Genomic DNA, 20,032 nt, shown 5'->3' on the forward strand with positions numbered 1-20,032 from the left:
GCGTTTCCTCCACCACTGGCAGGTCCATGCTTACGTTCACTACTCCGTAGCCACTGCTATCTTCCATGGCAATTCTTCCGTCCGTGTCTTCCAATGCCCTTGCACTTGCATCTTATAGATGTTGGGAATGAGCTGAGAGTGTAAAGTGCACTATGCACATGCCACAAGCAGTGAACACAACATAAAACAATTATAATAGCAGGGGGAAAGAATAAGGAAATATATTTTTTTGGGCAGAAGAGATGTGCCAAAAAACTTCACTTCCTAATATTTATTATGTAATGACTACTTTCTTTTTTTTTTTTTGCAGTGAACTCAACAGCATATGTGAAACTGCTTGACAAGACACGAGAGGATTAAAGAGGAAGAATAAAAAAAATGAACAAAAGTGCCAAATAAGTGTTTTCAAAGTGGCCCTTATAAATAAAAATGTAGTGCAGAGGAAGGTACACAAGACCCTGTCTGCGCTCACCTGCCAGCAGCCAGTAGACTCTACGGCTACCTTAGCCGTTCAGTGGAATTTACTGGAACAGAGCCGAGTTGATAAAGTGACATGGACCCTTGTGATCCCTGTGAGGCATCCTGATTACCCAAGGGCTAATGAGGCATGCCTCAGATGTGCCAAGTTCAGGTTAGACCAGGGTCAGACTGACATTGGCCATTTCATACAGCAGTTGCTCCTGAATGTCAACGCCGCTGGATTATATCAACGATACTTTTAGGTATGACATATCTCCCCTGGCAGAAAGCTGGGGGATTATCTGTGTGTAGAGTCCTGCACACTATATCACTACAACAGCACACACCACACTGGAATCCTGCTTATAAGAATGGGTAAACTGGGGCCATCCAACCTCTGTGAATCTAGCACATCCACTTCCAGTAATAACCCACAAGTCACTGAAGATTGTTTGGGTCATTGTTTATAGAAAGTCATTCCACAATCATTTCAATAAAGATTTCAAATCATAAAAACTGGAAGGTATGAGTTTAAATACAAATCTTCATGTTTGACTGGATTGTACCTCTCATTGTGTTGTCACCAGATATGTTTGTTTTAGCCCATTCAAATAGTTGTGACTCAAGTCGCAGCAACACTGAAAAAGGTTCCTGCATTACTTTTTTGGGGATTTCATTGCAACTTGCACAGACTTCTGTTAAATAAAGTTGCAAGCCGCAATGAAATCAGAGGTGCAAATTACACTGATCTGCGGCTTTGAAATCGCGCTGAAGTAACGCGATTTCAAAACCGCACTGGTGTGAACCAGGGGTTAAAGCGGTCTTTTTTTTTAATCCTGAAAGGTAAAGTTATATTGTACTAGAACATTATGTGAAACTTACCTTAAAACGAAGCCCCCCAGTGATGCACTGTCACCGCTGACAGGGCTTCCATCTTCACCCGATTTTCCTTCCGGGTTCATGTCCTCCAGCCATCTGATTGGCTGCGCAGAGATGATGTCACTCCTGCTATTCACAGCAGAGGTCTCTGAAGGAGCGGCAAAGGCATGCTGTTCCTTCAGAGCGCATGTGACGGTGACGTCACTGGCCCATTCACAAGTAAATATCTCCTAAACGGTGAACATTTAGGAGATATTTACTGTACCTATAGGTACGAGTAGAACAACTTCCACTCTAATCGCTTAGGCATGGTGGGAGCGGGTACGTGTCAAAACTAGCTCCCAGAAAAACATTTTTTCCAAATATGGTGGGCGGCACGGGGCGGAACTTCCCATTTTGGGTGAATTTTCTGTGAGCTTCAGCAAAAATAGGAATCCGTCTGGCTGTTCTTTGTTATTCTGCAAAACTGAACTGCATTACTAAGCCCCTAAGTAACAAGTTACAAAAACACAACAAGAAAACTATATTTCTCTAAAACTGCACAAACATGTTAATAATCACACACTGCTTCATTAACTGTATATTTAACCCCATTATTCAGTGGCAACATGAAATGAAGATTTTTAAAATTCTCCCTAAAAATGTTAGTTTAGTAAAACAGAATTGCATTGATGCTCCAATCATAAATGTACAGTGCAGCACGAATACATTTTCTGTGTTTTATGGCCATACTACCCTAGATCACACTGTAATTAAAGGTGGAAGGAACATACAGGAAAAACAGGGAGTTACTAAATATGTGGGTACACCAATGCATCGATCAATCATGTACAATTTATTTGCATCTTCAGGATATTTACTATGGGGCTGCAATGAGTGCAGACTTGTGTACATACATTGAAGTTACTGATAAGTATGGCTTGCTATGGAATGTACACCAGCTAAGCTGTTAAGTGCCAAAAAATAAATACATTTGATTTTATCCAATGTTTTTGGTCAATCGTAAATGTGCATACCCTGTAGAAATAAGACAAGGTCCAATATTAACTTTGCTCCCCCACCATACCAAAATGCTGCTGCAAAACTGTAGTGAATAAAAAATGAATAATCATATTTAGGTAGCTTCCATACTGCAGGGGTGATGTTACATTCCTTCTGACGAGATCCCGAGGAATGCTGAGAAATCCAAATCTCACAAGATGACGCTACAGCACAGTGAATAAGTGTGTTCTTTCAAGATTTGGGCTACTTGGCATTCCCTGGAATCTTGCTGGAAGCACCATGGGAGTGGAAATTAAAATGTATTTAAAATAGAACTTCACTCTCCCAAACAACATTGATTGGGGGTTATTTACTAAAGGCAGATGCACTTTGCACTACAAGTGCACTTGGATGTGCAGTCGCCGTAGGATTGAGGGGGACATGCAAGGAAAATAAAAAACAGCATTTTAGCTTGCACATGATTGGATGATAAAATCAGCAGAGCTTCCAGTCATTTCAGATCTTCCTCTCAGATCTACAGCGACTGCACTTCCAAGTGCACTTGTAGTGCAAAGTGGATTTGCCTTTAGTAAATTAACCCCTATGTCTAATCCTCATGCTGCTAGCATTAGTAAATAGGAAACTATATCCTATTTACTTGCTTTAAACTTTTTTTTTTTTTTTTTACATTACTTCAGTTACTTTCTGGTTACTTGCCTAGGTAAGAAATTATATACATCCCAGGAGTCTTTAGGCGAGGAGGAGAGGTTTCCTCAGCTAAGCACACTCTCCTGTATGCATGCTTGAGCTAAGGGCAGATGGATTCCAGGAAGTAAATGCTACATGAATCATTTGCCCTTACTCAAGATGACCACAGACAGAAAGGCTAGGGGGTTGTTTTTCAAAGTGATATCTCAGAAAAATAAAGCATGAAGACATGGATAGATGGGGGAGTTTGCAGTATGCTAGTGTGGGGTTAAAGCAAGCGGTGAGGAGGCGTATAGTTAAATGGCGTTAAATGCTCTCTAAAGAGTGCTCCAACTGCCAATTGCTCTTCAGAAAACAATGCACATGTAAGTATTTTTAACCACTTGAAGACTGGGCTTTTTCTGGCACCTTTTGTTTACAAGTTTAAATCAGTATTTTTACTAGAAAATTACTTATAACCCCCAAACATGATATATTTTTTTAGCAGAGACCCTAGAGAATAAAATGCAGATTGTTGCAATTTTTCATGTCACACGGTATTTGCGTAGCGGTTTTTCAAATGCAATGTTTTGGAGAAAAATACATCTGAATGAATAATAAAAAAAGAAAAACACAATATATACACCCCAATTTTGTATTACATGAAAGATGATGTTACGCCGAGTAAACAGATACCTAACATGTCACACTTCAAAATTGCGCACATTCGTGGAATGGCGACAAACTACGGTACTTAAAATTCTCCATAGTTGGTGCTTTCAATGCTTTTACAGGTTACCTGTTTAGAGTTACAGAGGAGGAACGATTGCTAGAATGATTGCTCTCACTCTAACATTGGCGGCGATACCTCACACATGTTGTACGAACACAGTTTTCATATGCGTGTGCGACTTGCACATAGTTACATAGTAGGTGAGGTTGAAAAAAGACACAAGTTCATCAAGTCTAACCTATGTGTGTGATTATATGTCAGTATTACATTGTATATCCCTGTATGTTGTGGTCGTTCAGGTGCTTATCCAATAGTTTTTTTAAACTATCGATGCTCCCCGCTGAGACCATCCAATCCAATGGTCTGGCAATTACTTGACTGAGTTCCCTAAGTACCCTTGGATGCAAGCCATCTGGTCCCGGTGATTTAATAATGTTACCTTTCCCAAGTCTAATTTTAATTCTGTGAAAAAAGGGGAGTTTTGAGACTTTAAATGAGATGCATGTTGCCATGCATCTCTATCACTAAATCTAGTATATAGAGGGGGTTTCGGGACTTTGAATGAGGAATTAAGATGGGACTCAACAAGTAAGACAAGGTAATAGGCAATGTGTTTATTGTCTAAGGGCTCTTTCACACGGGGCGGATCAGTGATGATCCGCCCCGTGAACACCCGCTTGCTCAGCGGGGATCGCTCCGCCGATCCCCGCTGAGCAGAAAGATGACAGGTCCATCGCTGCACACTGTGCAGCGACAGACCTGTCAGAGCGCCGCTCTCCCCTATGGGGGATCGGATGATGACAGACCGTAGTGTCCGTCGTCAACCGATCCGAAAACGGATGGAAAAGTAGGGTTTTCCTCCTTTACACTTTTTGGATCGGAGCGGGTCGGATGTCAGCGGACATGTCACCGCTGACATCCGACACTCCATAGGGATATATGTATGTCCGTTTTTCATCCGAAAACGGAAGGATGAAAAACGGACATACGGATCCCTCGTGTGAAAGAGCCCTTAAACACACAACATGACATGCAGCAGTGGATACATCGAGTATAGTAAACACATGAACAGCATATTGCAGACCATCAGCATATAATTGTCAAATTGTACACAAAGTAGTTGAAAGAATACTCCTCCATAATACATCCTGAGAACACAACGTAGTGGCCTATGAGTATAAAACATATGCATCGTTGTAAGCCCGAGGCCTTCATGGCACTGAAGCCACTCTTCAGCGGCGAATTTGTAATAATATAAAATCTGTAGAGATATAAACATCACATAAAATTTCTAATCATGCGACCCACTCAGGGGGAGCAGGAACATGTTAGCAACTTACAAGTCAGCAGCCTGTGAAAGTATCTGTACCTGAGCAAATGGGCCAGCATAGTGTCTTTTTTCAACCAGAATAACTATGTAACTATGTCAGGGAAGACTCCGAGGAGCATGTAGACTCAGGCAGGGGGCAGCGGTCTAGGCTGTTGGTGCCAGGTCCTTGAGGAGGGAAACTGCAAGCAGGAACTGATGGATCATGGACTGGAAAGACCCACAATACCACTTTCTTTCTGATATACAGCAAGTAAGCAATGTGTGAAACTCCCAGTAAAAACTAGCTGTAGAAGCAGGGGACGCCATATGACCGCCTGTCCGTTTTCATCCGATCTGCCAGATGGATGGAAAAAAGGGTCTCCATCCATGTGGATTTCACGGAGGGGATCGGATAGCGGCGGGTTTCAGCAGACAATTTGCCACTGACATCTACCGCTCCACAGAAGTGAATGTAGCATCCGATTAGGTCCGCCTGAAAAACTGACAGGCGGACCTGATGAGAAAGCCTTTTTGAAAGGGCCCTTAGTCATTCATGAATTAAAGAATGCCTCTGGACTAGGGCTGAAACAACTAATTGACAAAATTGATAGTTGATTGTCAACTATTTTCATAATTGAATAGTTTTTCAGCCGATTAGTTGGCCTGCAGCTCAGTACACCATCCAGACATATCAGTGTATACAGTGCAGCACACATACAGCTCAGTACACCGTCCATATATGTCAGTATACACAGTGCAGCACACATACATTAAGGACCGAGCCTCTTTCTGAGATTTGTTTTTTTTTTGCTAGAAAATTACTTAGAACCTCCAAACATATTACACTTTTTTTTCAAACACCCTAGAAAATAAAATGGCGGCCATTGTAATACTTTCTGTCACCGTGGTCTTACAAAGCGCACTTTTTTTTGAAAAAAATACACTTTTTGAATTAAAAAATAAGACATCAGTAAAGTTAGCCTAATTTTTCTTTATATTGTAAAAGATAATGTTATGCCGAGTAAACTGATACCCAACATGTCACGCTTCAAAATTGCGTAATGGCGACAAACTTTTACCCTTAAAAATCTCCATAGGCGACGTTTAAAAAATTCTACAGGTTGCATGTTTTGTAATCATAAAAATTAAATCTGGGCTTTGGACTTTATAGGCACGATAACCACTATTGTATAATTAAAAGCTGAATTTTATTCAATATATAAAGTTTGGTTTAAAAACAAGAGTACAAGAGGGACAGATACAGAAATCAGTTCATAGAAACACAGAGCAAGCTCAAGACACCGATTATTACCAACTACATAGCTCTTTTGTAACCACAAAGTAACCTCATGGTGGAAGGATTGGTATTCCATTTTCATTTAATCTATCTACATAATATTGAGCTATGTATGGAGTGCATAATTGTATGAACTGATTTCTGTATCTGTCCCTCTTGTACTCTTGTTTTTAAACCAAACTTTATATATTGAATAAAATTCAGCTTTTAATTAAACAATAGTGGTTATCATGCCTATAAAGTCCAAAGCCCAGATTTAATTTTTTATGATTACAATGATTTCGCGATGTGGCACCTAGTACCTTATACGTACCCACATTACCACTATGTGATAATACTCTATTGATTCAAAAAAGGTTGCATGTTTTGAGTTACAGAGGAGGTCTATGGTTAGAATTATTGCTCTCGCTCCACCGATCGCGGTGATACCTCACATGTGTGGTTTGAACACCGTTTTCATATGCGGGCGCTACTCACATATGCGTTCGCTTCTGCACGCGAGCAGGAGGGGGCGCGTTTAAAAAATTTTTTTTTCTTATTTATTTTACCTTTTATTTTTTATTTTTACACTGTTCTTTTAAAAAACAATGGTGTAATTTCTATTCCTATTACAAGGAATGTAAAAATCCCTTGTAATAGAAAAAAAGCATGACAGGACCTCTTAAATATGAGATCTGGGGTCAAAAAGACCTCCGATCTCATATTTCCACTAAAATGCAATGGAAAAATAAATAAAAACAAAATTGGCATTTGAAAAAATTTTTTTTTTAAAAATGGCCCTTTAAAAACGTCACTTCCGCCCTGCAATGGTATGGAGACGGGTGGGGGCCATCTTCCCTTCACTCGTCTCCATACCCAGCCAGCTGAAGGACCCTGTCGCCTCCGCCGATGCCGACAGCTCCAGTAAGTGGCAGAGGGCACCAGAGCGCGGCGGAAGGGGGGGCCCCTCTCCCACCACTGATAAAAGTGATCTCGCGGCGAATCCACCGCAGAGATCACTATTATCGGAGACCGGACCGCCGGCCGAAGAAGAGGATACCGGGGGTTATGGCAGCTAGCTGCTGCCATAACAAAGATACCCCTCTTCAATGTTAGGACGTATATCGGCGTGCGCCATTCCGGAAGTGGTTGACCACTTTAAGACCGCCCACCACACATATATTGTGGCAGAGCGGCTCTATTGCGCAAAATGACATACCTGTAGGTTGTTTCATGCAATTGTTGCACAGAGAGGCAGAACAGGCCTATGTAAACACGGCAGATCCCCGTTCTGACATGAGACAACATGGAGATCTGTAGTTATGTAAACACGGTAGATCCCCATTCTGAAAGGGGACAAAATGGACATCTGCAGTTCCTAGTGATCAAGAACAGCGATCTCTGTATTGTCTCTGTGAGCCCAGCCCCCACACAGTTAGAACACAGTTAACCCTTTGCTCGCACCCTAGTGTTAACCTCTTCCCTGCCAGTGTCATTTATACATTGATCAGTGCATTTTTTTAGCACGGATCACTATAATAATGTCATTGGTCCTCAAAAAGGGTCACTTGGGGTCAGATTTGTATGCCGCAATGTCGCAGTCCTGCTAAAAAAAAAAAAATCGCATATCGCGACCATTACCAGTAAAAACATAAAAAAAGTCCATAAATCTGTCCTTTATTTTGAAAACGCTATAACTTTTGCACAAACCAATCAATATATGCTTACTGCAATTTTTTTACAAAAAATATGTAGCAGACTAAATATTGGCCTAAAAACTGATGAATAAGTTTGTTTTTGATTTATTTTTTGGATATGTATTATAGCAGGAAGTAAAAAAAATCTTTCAAAATTGTCGGTCTTTTTTGTTCATAGCCCAAAAATTAAGAACCGCAGAGGTGATCAAATACCACCAAAAAAGCTCTATTTGTGGGAAAAAAAGGAAATCGATTTTGTTTGGGTACAGCGTTGCACGACCACACAATTGTCAGTTAAAGCGACGCAGTGCCATAACGCAAAAAAAATGGCCTGGTCATTAAGGGGGTAAATCCTTCCAGGGCTGAAGTGGTTAAGGGCCCTGTGCAGAGAAGATTAGCATTTGAACCCAGAGAAGCTGGAGATAATATAAGGCATTACAATTACATTTAAAGCAAAAGTTTACCAGTATTGTGCATTATATTTAAAATGATTATATCCATAAAAAAATGTCTCAGCCTTTAATACTACTTTAATATAAAAGATTTATATCCCCCCTCCACCCTTCATATACCCTCATGTCTGATTCCCAGTTAAAATACCCTGTATATCTTACTTGTGTCTATATATATAATTAATACTATAACCCCTTATAGTAGTGATTATCTGCTGTTTTCTACTACAAAGGGCTATTTTTTTTTATTGTGACAATTGATAAAAAAAGCATGCTGCTGCTACTAAATGTTTTATTGCTGGCCATACACGTATCGATTTTCAAGTGAGAATATTCGTACAAATATTATTTGTACACTTGATGAATGAACGTAATGCGGTTCGAAAATTTCACTTGGTTTTAACATTCAATTTTAAAATGAATGTCATTTCTGAACGAAAACCACATACACTGTCAGAGAATTTGTTCTGTCGAAAATGTTTTCTATTCTTTTCCTTCAAATTTTCCCATCACTGTGGTTAAAAACACACATCAATTTGACCCCACTAATGATTTGAAAATCGAATGAACGCTCATGAACATTTTTAAAGGAAAAATGTGTCTGTGTATGGCCAGCATAAGTGACAGCAGGCGCTGTATCAAGCTGCCTGCCTATGACAAGGGAGGGTGTCATGCATAATATTATCTTACCAGCCTCTCTGAAAATCTGTCTTTTTAAAAAAAAATTACTTCAAATAAAAATTTTGATCTCTGAGTTTGTGGGAAATCTCTGATAATACATATATCTCTTCTGTTTGTTCTCAGAGTGGATTAGATATTTTGTTCCCTAACCATATAGCTGGGTATTTATATTTACCACTGCATAGAGATATTCAAGAATAAATAGCTTTTTTTTTTTTAAACTTTACATAATATCTAAATTATACACCACATTTTTTCTGAGGTTTTTATAAGATTAATCTAAACAACAATCATTATTGTCTTAAAAAAAATCATCACATAGGGTCCCCTATGTGATGGGGGAAAAAAAAGTTAAAAAAAAAAAAAATAGTTTAATTGTAAAAAAATAAAGTTACATCCAAGCAAATAAAATCCCACCCCCCCAAAAAATTAAGCCCCCCCCACACCCACATATACATGCGTACAAACGTAAATGCATGTGGCGGGGGCGCCTATTCCTGAAAACTTATCACCGTGCACGCTGGAATGAGAGCAATAATTCAAGCACCGGACCTCCTTTGTAACGCTAAGCTGATGACCTAAGGGGGGCTGTGGAAAATATAGGGTACTGACAGGTTTAAAGTTTGACATGATGGACATCTATTTACTTGGTGCAACCTTGGCTTTTATATTTCACCAAAAAATAAATTGGGTCATTTATTGCGTTTTTGTGCCCTCTAAAATGAGCTTTTAATGTGTTCTTTTTACCTCTGCAGTAATTTTGTGTGACATAAAAAATTGGAACTACAGCTATTTTCTTTTCTAGGGTGTCTGCTTTCAGAAAATATATAATGCTTGGGGATTTTATGTAATCTTCAGGCCTAAAATTACTTTTTTAAACGTGTGCCAAAAACACAAAAACGGATCTGGCTGTGAAAGGGTTAAAGGATAAGTTCCCCTTTGGAAACATGTTACATGTTCTACCCCTAAGATTTATTAGTTAAAAAAAAAAAAAAAACTGGCTCCTAACTTTTTTATCTGGCTCCTAGATTCAAAGCAAATTTGTCAAGCCCTGACCTAAACATATTGCTGACAGGTTACATATAAGAGAGCGTGACATGCAGGCCAAACAGATATAGGTGTTGTCAGCTGATACTGTGACAAGAAACACATGATGTCACTCAAAAGTAGATACACAGCCTTCACAGAGCCTCCTCCGGGATTGCAAACACCTGGACCCGGGGAGCAGCTTTACAAACTTCCCAGCTATTTACAGTTCATACCAGAAGTATCACCCAAGAAGCTTTTTCAGGCTCCAACTTTAACTGTCATTTATGTGACTTTTATGGGATGTGGAATACAGAAATGTAATCGGTAGTGCACTGTTTCACTTCCAGGTGACACCGTCCAAAATAAATAGTAGATATTTTCAGATAAATGCATCATTAGAAAAAATCTATACTGTCTTGTAGACTAACCAATGTTGATCCCAGGATAGTTGTTTGCAAAGAAACTAGAACTATGTTTGCTTACAGTTACGGCCTCATTCACATAGACAGAGACATACATGAGTATATATGCATTTGAAGGACAGTTCTGCCGACATTTTAAATGCATTTAATGTTTTTAAATCAAATAACTCACCCTGTGCATTTATGGGCAAACATGTTACTTGTGTTAGAGAAAATAGAAATGTGTCTGTCTAAGGGCGGATTAGATACTGTGTGCATGTCTCAACACAGTAAAAGCATGTAAATGCAGATACATTTCAATTCAGAAAAAAGTTATCTGAAAATAATATTTAATTTTACTTCCTAGATCAATTTGTCTACAATGAAATACCACAAACACAGGAGGCTTGTGTGAATGTAGCCTAAAGCTGGGCACTTATAGATTTCTTTTGTTTGGTGAATAGACAGGAACGGGCAACCAGTTGATTGCTATTACAGAGCCAAAAAAAGTTCAGGACTACAGATGGGCCACTTCGAAATGAGTGGAAAGAGCACACAGTAGTGCGCTATTGTATTTATTCACATGAATAGAAAAATAGCTGCAGCTTAACCTTTTCGTGATCAGAGGCTATTGATACCTACATGCCCAGGTCATGTTTAGCAGAGTCAGCATTATTCAGTTAACGTGACGATAACGCTATAACTAATTTGCATATATATATTTTTGGGACATATAAGGTTTTTTATTTTAGCTTTATATAAAGCTTTTATAAAATTACTGTTCCGAATTAAATCCTGGTCCAGAGTTTGGAATTTGTGTAAAAATTACATTTCCTTTCCAGACTCTCATTTTGTAAATTGAAGTTCCCAGTCAGTACCATCATTTTTAGATAATTTATGGTGTGGTCTCTGCTGCAGAAATGTGCCGCCTTAGGGAAACCTGTTTTGTTGTTAAAGCACCCAAAAGTGGCACCTCTGCTTATTTGCTTCCCCCTCCGGTGTCACATTTGGCACCTTTCAGGGGGAAGGGGGGAATGGGGATCTGTTTTTGACAGATCCCCGTCCCCACTTCTGGGAGGCTGCGCCGCAGCGCCGTCCCTCGGGAAGTTCGGCCCCCCTCCTCCTTCCTTCGCCGCTGGGCCAATTAGAAATCATGCGCACCATAGGGAACCGGCAGTGAAACCGGCTTCACTGACGGTTTCCTTCAGTGGAGATGGCGAATCGGCTGGGGTGTCGACATCGTGGGCTCCCTGGACAGGTAAGTGTCCATATATCAAAAAGTCAGCATCTACAATATTTTTTTTCCCCAGGCGGAACTCCTCTTTAACTGTGAACCTATGGAGGTTAATTTGTTGAGGAGTTTGACCTGTCTTCCCAACAAAGATTCCTCTGGGGCATTTTGCACACAATATAACCACGTCCCAACCGCCCCATACGTGGTTCTGCACTTCCGCCTAGGGGAAGCTAGTCAGTTGGTGACAGTCACAGCAGATGCCGATCAGTTGGTGACAGCCACTGATCGGCGAGGAGAGACACAGGACGAAGCTGTAAACAAGGTAGAGCTCTATCTTGTCAGCAGGATGTAATGGATTTTCTTTCCCAGCAGGGAAAGAAAATCCATCACATCCCTTAGTAAAAACAGCACACTGTGTACACATAAACACCAGTTAGTCACACAGTTCACCCTTTGATCGCCCTAGATGTTTAACCACTTCCCGCCCGCTGTATGCAGAATGATGGCCGGGAAGTGGCTCAGTTATCCTGACTGGACATCATATGACATCCAGCAGGATAAGCCGCAGGGGCGCGCAGCACGGCGATCGGTGGTGTGTCAGTCTGACACACCGCATCTCCGATCGAGGTAAAGAGCCTCTGATGTAGGCTCTTTACCACATGATCAGCTGTGTCCAATCACAGATGATCACAGTGTAAATAGGAAGAGCCGTTTATCAGCTTTCCCTCCACTCGCACTGTCAGACGCGAGTAGAGGAGAGCCGACCGGCCGCTCTCCTGATGGGGGGGGGGGGTCTGCGCTGATTGATTATCAGTGCAACCCCCCCTTGAATGTGCCCACCAGGGATGCCCACCCAGGTATGCCAATTAATGCCCAATAGGGATGGCACTCAGTACCCATCAGTGATGCCTTCCAGTGCCTCCTGATCAGTGCTGCCTAACAGTGCTATCAATCAGTGCCACCCATCAGTGCCTATCTGTGGCTTTAGAAAATAAACACCAAAGTGTCAAAAGTGTCAGTTACTTGTCTGCCACAATATCCCAATCATGCTATAAGTCGCTGGTCGCTACCATTACTAGTATAAAAAAAAATAAATCAAAAATCCAGAATGATTCCCATAGTTTGTAGCCACTATACATTTTGCACAAAACTATTAACTATCAAACACAAAACTATCGATATATGCTTATTGGGATTATTTTATAGCACAAGAAATAAAAACCCAGAGGTAATCAAATACCACCAAAAGAAAGCTCTCTTTGTGGGGAAAAAAGTGACACAAATTTAATTTGGGTACAATTATGGTTTTTATCAATTCTCAGATTTTTGAAAACAGAAATTTGCTTGTCTCAAGCCTTTGACCAAAAGTGTGGACAATTCAAAAGGATGCAATGAGGTGACAAGTCTGACTGTCATTGGAAGAGAGAATTGAGCCTGAAATCTTTTTCTGTGAGTTAACTGCCCTGATAACGCCTCTAAATTCTGATCTCTTACAAAAGCCTTTACAACTAAAATGCATCAAGAAAAAAAATACTTATTATTTTGTCAATATACAGTATATGTCAATGTTCTGCCATGTAACTTGTGTATAAATAAGTGGGTTTCTATTTTTCAAAAATGTATAATGCCTGAAGAAGAGATCTAAGTTGTCCCGAAAGCTTGACTCTTTATTAACTTAAAGGAGAAGTACAACCAAAGCTCATTTGGCTGTACTTCTTCTATGGATCACAGGAGTTCAGTTCATTCTGCACTCCTATGGCCCATTTTCAGCAGACAGAAGACTGAAGCACGCTGTCAGCTGATGTCACAGAGCCGATCCAAGCTGGGGAAAGATTGCGACCATATGGTTGGGATCCAGCCAGAACCCTGGACCAGCACCCGGCTTAGCCCCCGAGCCACTAAGAGCCTGAGCCAGCCACTCCCGCCCCCTCCACAGTCCAGCGCTCCAGGGGCAGAGCAGAGAGCCGGTGACTGACAGTCAAGAGGTGAGAACTGAGTGATCGAAACTGAGTGTTTGATCACTCCATTCTCAGCCTTAGCGCCGGCTAATGCTACACTGTTGCTGCATTCACCTAGGTAAGTATGATTCCAAAAAAAATAGCTCAACTCTCTTAAGTTAGCCAAGAAATGGCATCAAAATGTAGTGCATGGATTGATGGCTAACATGATACAGCACTCTACTACTTTTCTATTTTTTATAATACTGTAATTGTATCTGTCAACTAACGTGTTAAGCAAATGAGCATTGTTACCTTCAGGCTGCAGTGCAATCTGCAGGCTGAAGGCTTGTTTTGTTCATAAAACTCCTGGTTAGGATGTGATCATTATGTCATGGCTGAACTATTTTTGTTCCCGGCTGTCTGGGGGATCCAGAGGTGTCAGTGACAGCCAGGACTGGGAGCCACCAGCCAGTGCAACCAGAAAGTGCCGGCTTATGGCTATTAAACAGAGGATGTTCATTAATAAATCACATCCCGACATTAACTCACAGACTACAGGTGGGAAGGAGTTAAGGAACAAGTGCAGAGTAGAGGAGCACATGCAAAGTAATATCACCAAACACTGCCTTACTTTCTGACACCAGGTGACCTCTGCTCAATTTTGGGGTGGGGGAGAGGGGTCTGCTTGCACATATACTTATTTACTTGATGTTTGCCCGGCTGTCTTTGACCCTTGCTTGATATCAGGTCTATGTTACATTCCTACAAAATAATACACACTAACTACCCAGCTGTTATCGCCCCCTGCCTGGTATCTGGTTTAAACCTCCTGCTCACTGAAATGCCAAGTTGTCAGACCAGCTGAAAGATTAGAACTTGGGTATTTGAATGTGGCCTTTCTAGGGTGGTAATATTTTAAAGAGGATTCCCACTTTTAAGCATGAGTGAAAAAGTTCACGTGCATCAGCAGGAGTCTACCTAATTAGCTAACCCCATCCCTGCTTGCGGCTGCTTCATGGACTATAAGATACACACACAAACAATTTAATAAAACAGTGACTCTATTTAAAACCAGGCAACATATTCACCCATGTAAGTTTTACAGAAATAATGCATAAACAGCTGGGGATACATAATTTCTTATCCCTCTCATATTTCTGCCCCAAAAAAATATATGACAAAAAATAGTACAAACTGTGACCAGTGTAGAGTATTTACCAATTCTAATCTTTTGTTGTCTCTGTTAATATAAAAATATATCATGTCCAACTAACATAAACCAATAAAAGCAATGCACAACACAACTACATTTACTTTTTTTTTGTCAGAACAGCACCCCAAGTTACCAACCTTCAAATTGAAGACTTTTTTGTTGCACATTGTACAGGTGTGTGGTAGGTGAGCGGGGGGTATACCATGGAAGTCATTCAATTCCTGTGGCTTTAGATTCTTCAGTGAAGTGATGCAGCTTTGGGGTTTTCCATTATTGTGTCTGCTGAAACCTGGAGAACTTGAAGGGCTGAATTTTGTGTCTGAGGTTGGTTCTTCTGGGTTGTAGAGCTCGCTTCTGTTGTCAAAGGGCTCATTAGATGGTTGCCAATGCTGAGAAGATTCCCACTGACTGTTTGAGGACACCTTATGGACCCCCTGGCTCGTGTCTCCTTTATGGCTCATTGAATGATGAGGTCCATGTGTGCCATAATACTGATTCTTAAATCCTGCTGCATTATTGTGTTTTGGAGGATAACGACCATCCATTGTTTCTTCCTGTCCACAAGAGAAGCTATGATACCCAGATTGTTCTGTCTCCGATCCAAAAGGCTGAGAACCTGTGTGGAATCCTTCCAACTTATTTCCACCCATGACTTTACCAAAGGGTGGCATAGAGTTTTGGTTTGGATTCTGAGTATGTTTTGGTGCCATGGCTGCTGGGTTTTGGGCAGAGAATGGTAGTCCAGTAGAAGGAAATCGGGCATTGTGCATGGCGGGTCCAAGAGAGGCCATTCCTGCATGGCCGGGGGCACCCATCATGGCATTTCTCAGTGGGTTAAAGAGTGGCTGGGACATAGCCACCTTCGAGAGGACTTGGTTGAGTACTGTAGCAGCAGCTGTGTTTGTGGTCACTGCACTCTGAGCCAATTTTAGCCTCTGTAGGGTGAGCTGAGCCTGCAGCTGAGCAAGTTGAAGGCTGGCGGGTGACGGCAGTAGAGGGTTAGCAGTTCCACTGCCCAATGGACTGTTGATAGAGAAAGGATTCTTCTCTAGTAGCTGAGATGCACTGCAACAAAAATAAATGACTGTTAGCAAATAACATTGCACATAAATGAAAAATGTGTACCATCAGTTACAGATTCATTAGCTCTAAACAAGATTGTGATTTTGACTAAAGTTGGCCATATACCTTTAGATTTTATTTTATTCATTCAGTCTGTATGCTGAATAAAAAAAATAATTGCTGACAATCTACCACTGCATTTACTGTATTCTGACAGCGACAGCTGGTGACTGTCAGAGTAGTGAACAGTGGCTGCGTCTGATTGGATGCTGCTGTTGTTGGACCAACAATTTTTTACCTGACTCCTTTGATTTTTAGATTGAAGGATATCGGGTGGGAGGGTGCAGACAGGGCCACCTACTAAGCAAAATTCCACCAGTTCATCAATACCTGCCCAAAATTTGATTAGTGTATGGTCAGATTAAATTTGGATTTACAGTGCAAACATAAAAATGACAATCTGAAGTAAATCACTCTCTCAAAGGTGTATTGTTTTTCAACTCTGGCTGTTTTTGACAATAGAGGCTCAGCTGCAGATAACATTATTAATCATGTAGCAATCTGACATTGAAGGAGAAGTGTCGGAACTGAAAAAACAAACATACATACTCACCTACTGTCCCCCACAGGCTCTAAGACCGAGAACTGAGCAATCACATGACTGCTGATCGCTCAGTTCTTAGTATTCTCTCAGCAGAGAGCAGTAACTGTCAGTCCCAGTTCTCTGCTCTGCCCTTTCAGAGCTCACAGGGCTGGGGAGGGGGTGGGAGTGGCTGGCTTAGGATCTCAGCAGCACACTGAAAGGCTGAACCAGCTGCCAATCAGTCATCCGGGTGGATCCTGGCATAAATGTCGGGATCGTTTCAGAGCTTGAAGCAGCTCTGTGACGTTAGCCAACAGCAGGCTTTAGCTCACTGTCAGCTGATTCTGGATCACAGGAGAGCAAGTAAGTGCAATCCTGTGACACAGATGAAAATTATGGCCAAAAATCTTTGGCCAAACTGCTCTTAACCTCATATTGAAAGTTATTTTATTTGCTGTACATGGATTTCTATGTGTTCAAGGGCTTCGCTGTTTTATTAATTAGTAGCACTGGAATATCATATAACTCCTTGCTGGCAATCGCCTCATTAACAGCACGCTACAAGCACTGTGGAAGTATCTGCTGGTAAGAAGTGGGGAGGGTGTAGGGTGTTAGTTAACCTTTTTTATTTTTTTTCTGAAAAAGTGAACTTACACTTTGTTGCTCCATATACTGGACCCTAAGCTGTTTCCATAATCACTGGTGGAATGGCAGGGGTTACTGCCAATCAGACCCTTTGCATTTATTTTCTAAATTGAACGCCAAAAAACAATGGCTATGATTGGTTTCTATCTACAGCAAATTCTAGACCTTAGGTAAGTTAAATTTTTTTGTGACTAAAAGTGCATGTATTTAAAGTGGTGTTCCACCCTTTTTTTTTTTTTTAAAGTCAGCAGCTACAAACACTGTAGCTGCTGACTTTTAATAAATAAGGACACTTACCTGCTTAGGGAGCCCGCAATGTCGGCCCCCCCAAGGCTGATCTGTCCATCGGATCGTGTGCAGGCGCCATTCTAATTAAGGGAAACAGGCAGTGGAGCCTTGCGGCTTCACTGTCCGTTTCGTACTGCGCATGCACAAGTCGCTCAGCACTTTGTGAATGGCCGGCTGTCTTCTGGGAAATACACATGTCCCAGAAGACATCGGGGGGGCTTGCCGAAGAAGAGAATATGACGTCCTGCGCCGCGGACCAGATGGATCGGAAGTGTAGGCTGTACTTCATAAAAAGATAAGTTAGAAGAAAAAAAAAATAACTAGCCAAAAACGAGCGGTGGTCTTTCATTTAAGACCACCTCTCAAAAGTAGGTGGAACTCCGCTTTAATTTTTTACCTGAAATCGCACCTGAATTGGACCCTTTTTAAAATCGCACAATAGTCGCCCCGCACATGTGAAAGCTGGTCACAGTCAAAAATGCATTTTTCATATATGTGTACCAAACCTGAGAGTTTCCAAGGTGTTGGAGCTTCTAGTGAGAAAGGAGTTTTTAGAAGCCAAAGTATGCATGAGGAACTTATGGTGCCTGCTGCTGTCTAGTGAAATTACTTTATTTAGGAATACTGGTATTCCTTGCTTGCTCCAGACCCTCATTAATACACAAACTTGATATCTATTCTTGTATAAAACCCCCAGTAGCTCCAGTCTTACCACTTCCCCACTGTACAAGCTGTATTTAACTCTGTTTTTAAGGCGTGTGAACAGTTTGTTTAGGATTCCATGGTGCTAGAGTATCAAGACTGGGGGATTAACTGAGGAATGCCCATCACAGACGTGACAAGATGTTTAAATTAGAAAAATAAGCTGCACCTGCATTTTACGTTAGTAGAGAACACCAGTGAGCACTTATGCAGCCATTCTGAAATGTTATCTGAGCACTTCTCCCGGATAGTCAAGGCCAACCTAGGCATACTTTCCTGTTAAGAGCTACAAAGACAGACCATATTACATGGATAGAGACATACAGCGGTAAAGAGATGGAATCTCTGTGGATGTACTGTCACCAAAGCTTTTATCAGACTCAAAGATTGATCACACTTGTCCATCACATGAGCTAAGCTTTGACAGAGATGTGATGCATTAGACACATTAATCTGAAGCAACCTTTTACAGTGGAATGAAGATGAGGCTACTTATGGGCCATTTAATACTGTATCAACACCTGAACTATGTAAAACGTAAATTCCAGTGAACTGGTTTGTACAGATACAGGAGGATCCCAAAGTGCAAAAGTGTATTATTTTATCAGAACACTGGCTGAAATAAGCACCACGAAAGGCACCTTGCAATTCAATTGCACCGAGCAGCTGCAAACATCCTCTATTAAGGTCTCCCACCGGCACTCCTGGTCCCTCCCCTCTGTCCAGTGCCTTCCCATGGGGGCACTTGTGCATGCTTGCACCCGAGCCAAGCTGCTGCATCCATTGACAGGGGGATTTGGCCCCCCCCTGCCACTGACTTTAAATGACAGCACTGGGAGCAAATGCCCCAGCAAAGCCAGCGAGACCCAGAATTTAGGAGAGAGAAGAGCTGCAAACGTGCATGGCGCTGGATAGAATGAAGGGCTCAGGTAAGTAAAACAGGGGGGGGAGGGTATGCTGACACCTAAACATTTTTTACCTTAATGCAAGGAATGAATTAAAGTAGAAAATGTTTAGGCTTTACAACCACTTTAACTTTAGGTAGAACTCATATAGTTAAATAAGTATTGTATATATATATATATATATACACACAGCACAACCGGCAGGGATAAACAGATTTGTTATTGGTTGAGCTTTTAGCATCACCCCTCCGCCTGTTGTACAGTGAACTAATATCATTGCATCGCTAATCTGTTGACCAATTAGCAGAGAAATTACACAGGAAGCAATAAAGCTAAAACAGGAAATCATTATGCCTGTAACAATAATATGCAACTCAATGTCCGGCTGAACAGATGTAAAATTACCTTGCAAGTTAAATTGTTCACATAGATATGAATTTTAACTGTGAAATCTGTCTGGGGATTTTACCTTCATAAAGAACTCACTTAGTGCTGTTGGAATATATCCATACATGACAGGTATCAATTTTACCTGCACTGAATGGCAGCCCAATACCTGACACCCTGATAAAGTTGATCTTTGTGTCCGCTTTATCAAAAACACCATGTTGGTTGACACTGTAGATTATGCTATGTTAATGGAGCATATTTTTCCTGGATCACACCTGTATAGCCATTACTGAAAATACGAGTAGTCACTCTAGGCTCCTAATTTTAGTTGCATCCATATGGGGTTTATTTACTAAAGTCAAATTCACTTTGTGCTACAAGTGCACTTGGAAATGCAGTCGCTGTAAATCTGAGGGGGACAGGCAAGGAAAATAAAAAACAGCATTTTTGCTTGCACATGATTGGATGATGAAATCAGCAGAGCTT

At 41.1% G+C, this 20,032-nt stretch overlaps 1 protein-coding gene and 1 long non-coding RNA gene across 2 annotated transcripts in view; one reads left to right on the plus strand and one right to left on the minus strand.

Moving 5' to 3' along the window:
- The window catches only part of LOC141105783 (uncharacterized), an 83,645-nt gene extending 82,737 nt beyond the window's left edge, over positions 1-908 (plus strand). Inside the window, exon 5 of the long non-coding RNA XR_012235648.1 lies at positions 311-908. This is a non-coding gene — a long non-coding RNA (uncharacterized lncRNA). The remainder of the gene's footprint in view (positions 1-310) is intronic.
- RBM20 (RNA binding motif protein 20) overlaps positions 1-20,032 on the minus strand; it is a 344,285-nt gene that overhangs the window by 113,629 nt on the left and 210,624 nt on the right. Inside the window, exon 2 of the mRNA XM_073595898.1 lies at positions 15,109-16,036. Within this exon, the coding sequence (XP_073451999.1) occupies positions 15,109-16,036 (928 nt within the window). The remainder of the gene's footprint in view (positions 1-15,108; positions 16,037-20,032) is intronic.

This window comes from Aquarana catesbeiana, linkage group LG08, assembly GCF_042186555.1.
Source record: "Aquarana catesbeiana isolate 2022-GZ linkage group LG08, ASM4218655v1, whole genome shotgun sequence".
NCBI lineage: Eukaryota > Metazoa > Chordata > Amphibia > Anura > Ranidae > Aquarana > Aquarana catesbeiana.